Genomic DNA, 12,420 nt, shown 5'->3' with positions numbered 1-12,420 from the left:
GTTCCCTCCCCACGTGCTGCATTCCAGTCTGGCAGCTATATCCTTTAGGACGCAACCAGCTGTTGAGCCGTTCTTAATGGATAAATCTTTGCCAAGAAGGCACAAATGCCTTATTCCCTTTTTGAAAAGTGATAAGTAAGGTCTGTGCCAAACTATGGCATTTATGGTAATGCAGCACCTGCTTTTCATGCATTGAAACTTGCGTTTTGGTTTTATGTGCTGTAATCTCTGGAGTGGAATTTGAACCTGTCATTCTCTTTGGGAAGCAGTGCTTCATAATTCATAACATTAATGTTGGTGACAATATCTCTAGTATTGCAAGAGACCCATACAGTCTATAAGCATAATTGTCAACATGGGTACACTATACCTTGACATAAACTAAAAATAGAGTAATAAGTGAATCTTTTGCATAATTTGACTAGCTTCATGATGAGCATGCTTCTCATGCTTGAAATATTTTGCATGTGCATAGAGAATCCAGCTGTATCTTGAGGTGACTGCTTTGCTTTGTTTTGAAAAATACCTCCTATGCTATTCATAAGTATCCATGCCACTGCCATTTTAAATACAGCATCTTGCTCTTGCACTCATTTCTAACCTAGGCTTGTCTACTGAATTGTTCCAGTGAAGGTCAGCAAATTCAATAAGCACTCTAATTTTCCTTTCAAATAACACAACAGATGGCAATAGCAGCATGTTTGAAATCGAACAAAAGTTGAAATTACTGGAGAAACTCCACAGGTATGGCAGCAACTGTGGAGAGGAAGCAGAGGTGACACTTGAGTCCAATGACCCTTCTTCAGAACTTATTTTAATTTTCTAGTTGTGCACCTTTTTTAATATCTTAACCTTCTGGACTTGGTTCATTAATCTCAGACTGCAAACACTGTCCTCCATTTTGTTACCTGCTACATTGAGCTGCAATTCCCCTTGCGATAGCCCTTTAGGCAAGTATAGTTTGACATCAAAATTGCTTGTTTGGGTTATAAGAGGAACAGTTTGACTTTTGGTTTGGATGGAGCAAATGACATGACATTCTTAATCAAGTGACTGACTTAAGTGAAGGGTTAAAATTTGTTTGCAGAGTTAGTGAACGCCGACGGAAGCGTCTCCAGGAGTTGGAGGCTGAATTAACAAATCTCAAAAAGAAGTTGATGGAACAATCAAAAATGCTGAAATTCAAGGAGAAGACTGAGGGAACAGTTGATAAGTTGAATCAAGAGATTCAGGTACAGCATGCATGAGTTATATATAGTTACACTGAAAATAAAACACCTTTAAATTTTTATTTGCCTTAAACAATTTTTAGCTTGTTTAACTGAGTTTTAATTTGGCTATTTAATTTTGCATTTCTACCTCTGATTTCAACAGTGCTTTTTTTAAAAAATAGCATAATTTTTCCTAAAGCTAATTTTCAAATACAGGCAATAGTTTGGAGTACTGCCTAACCAAAATGGCTTTGCATCCTTTACATAAACTAAAATATTTGTTGTGGCACACGTTCGATGTTCTTCAGATTCTCTTCTTTTTTTTTTCCCTAGTTTGAGATGGGAATAAAGTTGATTTTCTTTTCTGTACAGCCAGTGCCCCAAGCCATGTCTAAACCTTCAATTTCAGTGCTGATCAAGGACTGAACAACTGATATATAATCTGACCTATTCTACAATGCTCATTTACTAATGCGGGATACTTGTGCTAAGTTTCTGGATTTCAGCCAATTTTTTTTATCTGAATCTCATCCAATCTAATTGGACCTTGCATATATTCTTCCAAGATTTGGTTGTGTTTTTTCCAAAGGTACCTAGACTGGCCTCTTTTTCTCTTGTAGGCACTAAAGTATCAGCGAGTTCAGCTGATGCGACAAATGAGAGAGGAAGCTGAAAAGTCTCGTAAATGGAAAGCAGAAAAAGACAAGGAGGTCCTGCAACTTAAGGAGAAAGTAAGACCTTTTGCTTGTGATACTTTTTAAATTTGGTTAAGTTGAACACTTGGGATTTACCAACTGAAATTTACTTTAAAACGTTTGATCTGCTTTGGCTGCAATAACTGTACGCAGTCAAAAACTAGTATATAAGCAGGAGTGAGCAAATTCACTTTACTTTAATATTATGGCTGGTCCAATCCTTGGCCTCAACTCTTTCTGTCCACTCCCCATAATCCCTTAACTAATTAAAATATGTCTATCTCCTTTTTAAATTTATTCAGTGTCCCAGCATCCACTGCATACCACAATAGTGAATTCCACAAATTCCGATCTTAATGAGATAAACCATTCTTCTCTAAATCTACTACCACTTAACTTTAACATGAAGCTAAACTATGACCTTTCATTCCAGACTGCCCCTTAAGGGGAAACATCTGTCTTACATCTACTTTTTGTCAATCTCTTTTTGCAACTCTTATTTCTCCCCAAATATAACTTGTCATCTTCTAAACTGGGTAGTTTAGGCCTAGAATTGTGTCTCATAAGACAAGCGCCTCCTTTCTGGAAATTGAGTGAATCTTCCCTGAACTAATACAATAGTTTTGGGTCCTTTTTTTTATTTGAGGAACAATAGTGTAGTACTCCAGATGCTGTCTCGCCAATACCTCGTACAATTGCATGAGTGCTTCTCAACTTTTCAATACTCCATTATTTCAGCTATAAATGCCAAAAATCCATATGCACTTTTTTAAAAACCTGTGCCTGCATACTAGTTTTCTGCAACCTGTGTATGAGGATGCCCAGATCTCTCTGCTCAAGCATTTTGAAGTTTTCTCTCTCATTTAAATAGTAAATGCTGTTTTATTATTCCAAGCAGAACTCTAAACCTCATGCTTTTTGTCCACATTAAATTTCATGTAATTTTTTTTAACCGATTCACTTAATCCATCCCTTTCAGTTTATAAATTTCTTTGTTCTTCATAACACTGAAAAAGATGATAGGAAAAATGTTATCTGCCAATTTGGCTATTGTACCTTCTAGTCCTACATCCAAATCAGTTTTTAATAGATTGTAGGTAGTTGGGATCTGAGGACTGAACCTGCCCCACTCGTTACGGCTTGCCATGTCTATCCCAACTCTCCTTTGGAAAGTGGATTGGCTAACCAGCAATCTAATTATTTCTAATGTGATCGTGCCATGTGTATTAACCTTTTTTGTGTAGCACTTGTTTTTTGGAAGTATGTCATCCAGTTTTTATTTCATTTCCAACGAGTGTAATGCATTCGTTTTTCAGTGAGCTATTGTTCTCTATCTTGCTCTTTTAGGTCAAGAGCCTCTTGTTGTGAAATTTTAAAGAACTTCATAGTCATACAGCACAGAACCCAACCTTTTTTTGGCACAAACAAGATGGAACAGACATTTCAATTGGACCTTGGGCCAAGTGCTGGCAAATGGGACAAATCTCCCTCAATCCTTCCTGTTCTTATACCTATCCAGATGCCTTTTAAATGTTATAATTGTATCTGCCTCCATTACTCTTAGGCAGTTTATTCCATATATATGCACCGGCCTCAGGGGTGGGATGATGTCACCCCCTCAAGTGTTTTTGTTAAAAATCTATCCCCTTAAACCTAATGCCCTCTCTGTTTGGACACCCCACCCAGGGAGGACCCTGGCTGTGAAAGAAATCCCAGCCTATTCAGCCTCTCCCTACAACTCAAACCTTCCAGTCCTGGCAACATCCTTTGTAAATCTTTTCTGCACTTTCAGGTTTCACAATATCCTTCCTACAGAAAAGTGACCAGAATTGTACACAGCATTCCTAGGCATGGCCCCAATGTCCTGTAAAGCTGCTATGTTACATGCCAACTCCTATGCTCAATGAAAACTAGCAAGTGCGCCAAATGCCACCTTCATCACCTTGTCTATCTGCGACACCTTGGTTTCAAGGAACTATGCACCTGCATCTGTAGGTCTTTTTGTTTGGCAACTCTCCCCAGGACTTTACCATTTGGGTGTATAAGAACTGCCCTGGTTTGCCTTGCTAAAATGCAAGACCTCCATTTATCTAAATTAAACTCCAGCTTCCATTCCTTGCCCCAGTGGCCCAACTGATCAAGATCACGTTCTAACCTGAAATAATCATCATCATTGTCCGTTATTTAGGTCCTCCTTTTTAAAAAAAAACTTACAAACCATGCTGCCTGTATTAATATCCAAATCATTTATAAAAATGACAAAAAGCAGTGTCTTTTTTCCCCAAAAAACTTGCCCCTCCAAAAAAGCAAGCTGACTCTGACTCTATTCTAGTATTTTCTGCAATGTTGAAAAAGCAAGCTCCTCTGGTATAGCAATAATGTGAAGACTCGTTAACATTAATTTCAGTAGAAGTAGCAGGTGATCCACTGACCTGCTGTACTTTTCCTTCCTTGATTTGTGTGCAAGAGGAAAATCCAATAATCTATCTTGAATATCCTTAGCTGTTTGAATTTTCTCATCTCAAACCCAGGCAGATGGCTAAGGGCCAGGTGAAGCCCTATAGAAGCATTTTGTTTCAAACCTGTTCCCTCAATTTTCTAAAATTTGTAAGGGATATTTGCCCCATTCAAGAATCAATGCAAATACCTTTTGTTTTGTGGTGCACATTTAAAGGCAAACCTATCCATCCTTGGGTAAGGAAACAAATTGGGTGCACAGTATTTGTGATGTGGTGTCATCAAAGCCTTTTTATAATTTGCAATAAAACTTCCTTATTCTCTTGCATTCTAGCCCATTTTGAGGAGAGAAAAACAAGCTCACCACTTCCCTTTTTTTAAACCAGCACACTTTCTGTAATTTGTGAACATTGTACACATTTATAGAATCATAGGGATGTACAGCATGGAAACAGACCCTTCGGTCCAACCCGTCCATGCTGACCAGATATCCCAACCCAATCTAGTCCCACCTTTCAGCACCTGGCCCATATCCCTCCAAACCCTTCCTATTCATATACCCATCGAAATGCCTCTTAAATGTTGCAATTGTACCAGCCTCCACCACATCCTCTGGCAGCTCATTCCATTTACGTACCACCCTCTGCATGAAAAAGTTTGCCCCTTCGGTCTATCTTATATCTTCCCCTCTCACCCTAAGCCTATGCTCTCCAGTTCTGGACTCTCCGGCCCCAGGGAAAAGACTTTGCCTATTTATCCTATCCATGCCCCCCTCAATTTTGTAAACCTCTAGAAGATCACCCCTTAGCCTTCGCTCCAGGGAAAACAGCCCCGGCCTGTTCAACCTCTCCCTGTAGTTCAGATCCTCCAACCCTGGCAACATCCTTGTAAATCTTTTCTGAACCCTTTCAAGTTTCACAACATCTTTCCGATAGGAAGGAGACCAGAATTGCATGCAATATTCCAACAGTAGCCTAACCAAAGTCCTGTACAGCCGCAACATGACCTCCCAACTCCTGTACTCAGTACTCTGACCAATAAAGGAAAGCATACCAACGTCGCCTTCACTATACGGTCTACCTGCGACTCCACTTTCAGTGAGATGTGAACCTGCACTCCAAGGTCTGTTTGTTCAGCAATACTCCCTAGGACCTTTCCATTTAAGTGTATAAGTCCTGCTAAGGTTCGCTTTCCCAAAATGCAGCACCTCACATTTATCTGAATTAAACTCCATCTGCCACTTCTCAGCCCATTGGCCCATCTGGTCCAGATCCTGTTGTAATATGAGGTAACCCTCATCGCTGTCCACTACACCTCCAATTTTGGTGTCATCTGCAAACTTACTAACTGTACCTCTTATGCTCGCATCCAAATCATTTATGTAAATGACAAAAAGTAGAGGACCCAACACCAATCCTTGTGGCACTCCACTGGTCACAGGTCTCTAGTCTGAAAAACAACCCTCCACCACCACCACCACCCTCTGTCTTCTACCTTTGAGCCAATTCTGTATCCAAATGGCTAGTTCTCCCTGTATTCCATGAGGTCTAACCTTGCTAATCCATCTCCCATGGGGAACCTTGTCGAACGCCTTACTGAAGTCCATATAGATCACATCTACTGCTCTGCCCTCATCAATCTTCTTTGTTACTTCAATCAAGTTTGTGAGACATGATTTCCCACGCACAAAGCCATGTTGACTATCCCCAATCAGTCCTTGCCTTTCCAAATACATGTACATCCTGTCCCTCAGAATTCTCTCCAACAACTTGCCCACCACCGAGGTCAGGCTCACCGATCTATAGTTCCCTGGCTTGTCTTTACCGCCCTTCTTAAACAGTGGCACCACATTTGCCAACCTCCAGTCTTCCGACTTGTGGCTATCGATGATACAAATATCTCAGCAAGAGGCCCAGCAATCACTTCTCTAGCTTCCTACAGAGTACTCGGGTACACCTGATCAGGTCCTCTAGCATTTATTTTTCTCTTGTTTTTCTTTTATTTAAAAATGTCTTCCATTCTTTGTAACAAAGTGAGGAGCCTTGTAATTCTTCACAATTCACTTGACATATTGTTGCTCACTTGAGCAGTCAGTATGTCTGTCCTCAACTTAATTTCCCATTTTTTTTGTATTAGAATGGAACCAAGTTTATGAACACTCTCTGCTCACCTGACTCATTAGCCAAAATGAGAATCACGTCCTAATAATTGAAGTACTTATAGTTGCAAAATCACATTCTATCAAATGGCACATCCTGTTCAAGTGTTTTTACTTAACCAGTTGTTAAACATCCCAAAATGCTATTTCAATTCCATCCATCATTATTGTATTAAAGCATGTTTTTAATCCTAAATAATTATCTTCTAACAATGCAAATATAAACCTCAGATGTCCTGTTAAATACCCTGTTTGCTACCCCTCAAATATCTTAATAGATTTCTCAACTGTGATGTCCTTTTCATAAACATTCCAATAATATTTTCTAATCACTTGTAAAAAGGCATATGGAGAAATGGGAGCATTCTCAAATTCTAACACTTGTCCACTGGTTCCAGTTTAGTTTCTCCCTGCTTTCTTTCTTACCTTTCTACCTTCCAGTCCAAAGGACTGTTCTGAAAAATCAAAATATTGCTTCCATTATTCCTGCAGGCATTATTTCTGAAATCTTAAGTATGAAGATAATCAAATGAAGGGAATTTACAGTTTTAGTGAAATTAATTTCTCTCTGGTCCTTCTAATTTTTAATTCCTGTCACTCATTTGATTGGCTTCTTCCATTTGAAGATTTCTTTTGGTCCTCTAATGTGACAAAAGACAGACATAACACTTTTTAAAGATATTTTACTATTTCTCCTACCTTTGGCAAAGAAACCTATGTTTATGTTGACTGATCTTTTCTGTTACGAAGATGTGGGTGTACTGTACCTTTAAGAGTTAAAAGCTATCTGAATTACCTGATAGTACCTAGTCTTCTGAATAAGCTGTAATGAACATGTGGTCCAGCTACTGGGATAGCTGGTTGCCCGGAGACAAAAACCAGTTTGAATTAGGCCAATCAGTTTAAATTATACCCAAAAAAATGCCAAACTCCAATCAAGTTTGAATTTAGTATATTGACATTCCTAAAAACCAATGACTCCATCCAATGCTTCGGGGTATAAAACTGGGGAGAATTGAATAGTTGGGAAGAGAACTGCCCAGCCAATGACTTCTGCAGACTGCCTGGAGAATAGCTCTCTAAAGGTAGCTTTGTTGATATGTGACCGGTGAAGCATAATCCCTGAAGAAAATATGACACAGGAAGATCCAAATAGAAGATTTGACAGCTGGCTGGTTTTGAAAAGTTGAATTTTGGTAAATCTTAAACCCGCCCCACCCCCCCCCCATTATTGGACTAGTATTGTAGAAGGTGAAGGTAAAAGATAGACTAGAGGAAGGAGTTGTAAATATGTTGTTATACTTTAAGAAATAAAGTTGTTACTTTTACTTTAACTAGTTCTTGGCATCTCAAATTTTCAGATTACTGCACAGGATAAATCTTGTGTTGCTGGTTAAGTTAAGCAGGAGGGTTTACCCCATGTCGTCATACTACTTCTGTTTAGCAAACTTAAAATGTTGTAACTGTTTTTTATATGTCTTGTAACAAAAGACTTTCTAATCTGTTTATCCTACCTTTTCTATTAATCATTAAAATAATGCATGCTTCATGACAGAGTAAAGAAGCTAATTTTTTAAAAAAAAAAGTACTACACCTACATAGTTTGCTATTTCAGTTTGTTGGTTTGGATGATGAGGGAAATAGAGAATGCTGAAGTTGTCCAATCTGCCATATCCAAGATCAATATGTTTAACTTTTTTAGGACCGAAAAAGACAGTATGAGTTATTGAAATTAGAACGAAACTATAAACAGCAAGCAAATGTATTGAGGCGCAAGACTGAGGAGGTGAGTGTTCTAGCTTTTGTCAAGTCCTTTGTAGTTGAGAAGAGTGAATCCTTCTCTTCTATAATATAGAAACTAAAACATTCATGGTATTTATCTTCTAAATTAATGCTATTAAATTACTTTTTGGTCAGTAACACCAAGTTGGCTGGTGTGGTTTCATCCTGCCTCCAGGGTATGTGTAGTAAGTGTTACATACCTTTTTGAGGCATTTGGAGGATGCTTGAGTTTGTCTTCATACATCCGGTCTTTTAATGGATGGAAGGTCTGTGCTCTGACTGGTATTTGTCCCACGACCTACAGCATTTGGAACAGTTTAGCTGATCACTTTGTTGCCCTGTCAATTGGCCACTGCATTTATCTGTTGAGTATGGAGTGTTGTCAAAAATAAGTAATTTGATTGTAAAGCATTGAGATGTGCAGATGATGAGGCACATTTAAGTTAATTTTCATTCTTCTCTTCCTCTGTTTTATTCAAAGTATGCAAACTTAAAATAAAATGTTTTATGTAGAATGGTTGTCCTCTGATTCCAGTTCATTGTTTCCAAGTCTAGTAAGCTTTAAAATTAAATATCTGAAAATATATTTGGACCTTTTTCTCTCTGACGTTACAAGTTTTCTAAATTGTTGAACGGGAGGAATATGGCCTGTAATAGTGTGAAGTTACATGAAATGTGAGCTTATGATGGCTACCATCTGTGTCTCGATCAAGGCTTCCCAACTTGTGGGTCACTACTCCACAGGCCAGATTTTGGGTTTCGAGCTACATGGTAGCCATTACTGCCCCTGAGCTTGGACTGAGTGCTAACTTCTGTTAGGTGTCTCTAAATTCTTACATTTTCTTTCCCAATGGTGAGCATAACCTACAGTACTTTGAGGTCTGATTCCTGTCTCAATAAAAGCTACCAAAAGGTGAGCTTTTTTTAAACTGTAGCTTAGACCTTTCTATTCCACAGCAATGCTCCTACCCTTCAATATGGATCACAAAGGCTGCAGTCACATTAAAAGTTTGGGATGCACTGATGTAGAGTAAATGCTTTTAGATGCATAACTTTGTGCTCAGCCCACAGTGTAACTCAACTTTAGCCAATTTTTTCATGCAGCTGTACAAAACTCCGGTGCACCTGCACTTGGTGTATTGCATACAGTTCTGGTTGCTGCATTATGGGAAGGATGTGAAAGCGTTAGAAAGGGTGCAGAGGAGATTTACTAGGATGTTGCCTGGTATGGAGGGAGGGTCTTACGAGGAAAGGCTGTGGGACTAGAGGCTGTTTTTGTTGGAAAGAAGGAGGTTGAGGTGACTTAATAGAGACAGACATGATCAGAGGATTAGATGTGGTGGACGGTGAGCCTTTTTTCCTTGAATGGTGATGGCTAGCACAAGGGGACGTAACTTTAAGTTGAGGAGTGATCAATATAGGTCAGAGGTAGTTTCTTACTCTGTAGTAAAGGCATGGGACACCTTGTCTGCAACAGTATTAAACTCGCCAACTTTAAGGGCTTTTAAACTGTCATTGGATAAGCAAATGGATGATGGAATAGTGTAGGTTAGATGCCTTCAGATTGGTTTCACAGGTCGACATAACGAGGGTCAAAGGGCCTGTACTGCACTGTAAAGTTCGATGTAACTGTTGTGTCAAGAATTGGAATCCAGAGATTAAAATCATCTTGTTAAATTCAACATTAACTCGACCCTTGCTGGGTATTCTGTTTGGTGTGCTCTGCACCTTAGTTTAATTTCTAGGCCAAGATGTTCTACTGTTTAGTCGTCTCCTTCAGGAAACAATAGAAGTTACCAGATCAGGGTTCAGAAGTATATAGAACTCAGCAATAAAGAATTGTTTTCTCTGGAATTTGCCAACTTTAGGAAAATTCTGGATTTTGTTAAGGATCTTCAAATCTTGCTCAATGATTCCACTGTAGGTTTTTAAAAAGTTTATTTCAAATAATTTACTGTGGCTTCCTTTTACTTTACTCCTAATAGGCTGCTGCTGCTAACAAGCGTTTGCGTGATGCTCTTCAAAGGCAGAAGGATGCTGCTGAGAAACGCAAGGAATCAAACAGAGGAATGGAAGGGACCGCTGCTAGAGTACAGGTGCAATAATTCGCAGAATTATAATGTTATAAGCAGGAATTGTCTGGATTGAGATTACTTTCTGCTTTTAAAACATGACTAAATTTATCCCCTTTATAAAAATATTGTATGTAAAAAGTACTGATTCCTTGGATGCAGGGGTGGGGGGAAATCCTCATGGAGAAGGTGGAAATGGCGGAGGTTTATATAGTTCATGGGATGAGTATTGACTATTAGGTCTGTATTTATGGCCCATTCCTAATGTTCTTGATGTTAGTGGTGAGCTTTAATGTCGGAATTCTCTTTGTGCTATTATGAAGGGTGTTCTAGGATTTGTGACCCAATATTAACAAAGAATTAAGTCCAATGTGGTGTGTGATGGAGTTACTTGCAAGTGGTGGTATTCCCAGGCATCCACTAGCCTTCTAGATCACAGAATTTTCAAGTTTGCACTCTTTTCTCCTTTTCTTTCTCAACAGTGAGTTGTATAATTGTCATCCTTCATTCAAAGCTGGGTATGACAGGACAGCAAAGTTTAAATCTGATCTGTTAGTTCTTAAATTATTTGGCTCCATCTCTCATTTTAGTATTTGTGATGTTTGGCAAGCAAGTTGACTTGTGTTGGTTCCCTAAGTTGCTTGCTCAATTTCGGATCTGTCTGTTGTTGCCATGCCTCTAACACTTCCTTGGAGTTGATCCCCCTGGTTTGATGGTAGAGTGAGGGAGATTGCATTACATTTGCCCAGTTTCAAGTTGCTAAATATATCCCATTTGGCTGCAAACTGTTTTAGAACTGTTTTTAAACCAACTGAATTGAATTACCACTTCTGAATTGACTTGTTGTATCCTAGGTTGCAGCTAATTCTTATGGTGTAAATGAACATGTAGCTAACAGGTGGACAGCATCATTGTCTGTAAATGCGTTCATTTGTCAAGTAAACTGCCAACATTTGCTGTAGGTGTATACACAAAAGGAAAATTCCTGGTGTGACAGTTGCACTTGGAATTGCATCTTTTCTGAAGGTGGGCAGTGTATAATTGTAAGAACAACATGGAGAGCTGGTGATGTAGCACATTTTCATAACTCAATTTCAATCTAAGCTTGGTAGTGAGTAATGAAACTTCAATGAATGGTTCAATCTTAATGAATGAACGATTTGCAATATTTTACTTTGAGGACTTTATTTTTTCTGCTGGATAGAGAGATGGTTTTCACTGTTGGGGGATTTGTAGGAGCTGCAGACTTACTGTTGCATCAACTACTGCTCCTGATGAAAGCTGCTGCTGCCACCCATGTGAGCATAGGATGTGATGAACCCAGGAAGTAGTTTTCCTCCAACTAGATATGAATGTTAGCATCTAGTTGTGGCTTGCTTTGACAGACATCGTTACATAGACTTTACAGAGGATCAGATGTTGGGTCTCACTCCTTTGTTCATGACACAAATGTTCTGACCACATGATGTCGTCATGTTAGGTTGTATATGTGACATTTTCTTGGATACCTGAATCTGACTTCCACTTTTTGAAAACAAAAAAAATAATTTATCCAAATTTTAGGGCTTGATGCTCTGGGGTTATCTCATTCAAAGTTTGTGAGAAGATTTGTAGCTCGGGTGCTCGTTGTTGTGGTTCTGTTCGCCGAGCTGGGAATTTGTGTTGCAGACGTTTCATCCCCTGTCTAGGTGACATCCTCAGTGCTTGGGAGCCTTCTGTGAAGCGCTTCTGTGTTGTTTCCTCTGGCATTTATAGTGGTTTGTCTCTGCTGTTTCTGGTCATCAGTTCCAGCTGTCTGCTGCAGTGGCCGGTATATTGGGTCCAGGTCAATGTGCTTATTGATTAATTGAATCTGTGGATGAGTGCCATTACTCTAGGAACTCCCCTGGCTGTTCTGTTTGGCTTGTCCTATAATAGTAGCGTTGTCCCAGTCGAACTCATGTTGCTTATCATCTGCGTGTGTGGCTACTAAGGATAGCCGGTCGTGTCATTTCGTGGCTAGTTGGTGTTCATGGATATGGATATGGATCATTAGCTGTCTTCCT

At 39.2% G+C, this 12,420-nt stretch overlaps 1 protein-coding gene across 2 annotated transcripts in view; it reads left to right on the top strand.

The window, feature by feature from the left end:
* kif4 (kinesin family member 4) overlaps positions 1-12,420 on the top strand; it is a 72,247-nt gene that overhangs the window by 35,146 nt on the left and 24,681 nt on the right. For both annotated transcript variants that reach the window (XM_043704771.2, XM_043704770.2), the window contains exons 17-20: positions 1,088-1,232; positions 1,832-1,942; positions 8,224-8,307; positions 10,289-10,399. In XM_043704771.2, the coding sequence (XP_043560706.1) occupies positions 1,088-1,232; positions 1,832-1,942; positions 8,224-8,307; positions 10,289-10,399 (451 nt within the window). The remainder of the gene's footprint in view (positions 1-1,087; positions 1,233-1,831; positions 1,943-8,223; positions 8,308-10,288; positions 10,400-12,420) is intronic.

The sequence above is a fragment of the Chiloscyllium plagiosum genome, unplaced genomic scaffold, assembly GCF_037043375.1.
Source record: "Chiloscyllium plagiosum isolate Xiang-an unplaced genomic scaffold, Cpla_swu_hap1 HiC_scaffold_11, whole genome shotgun sequence".
Taxonomy (NCBI): Eukaryota; Metazoa; Chordata; class Chondrichthyes; order Orectolobiformes; family Hemiscylliidae; genus Chiloscyllium; species Chiloscyllium plagiosum.
Note: the sequence above shows the minus strand (reverse complement) of the source record. Positions and strands in the feature narration are given on the sequence as shown.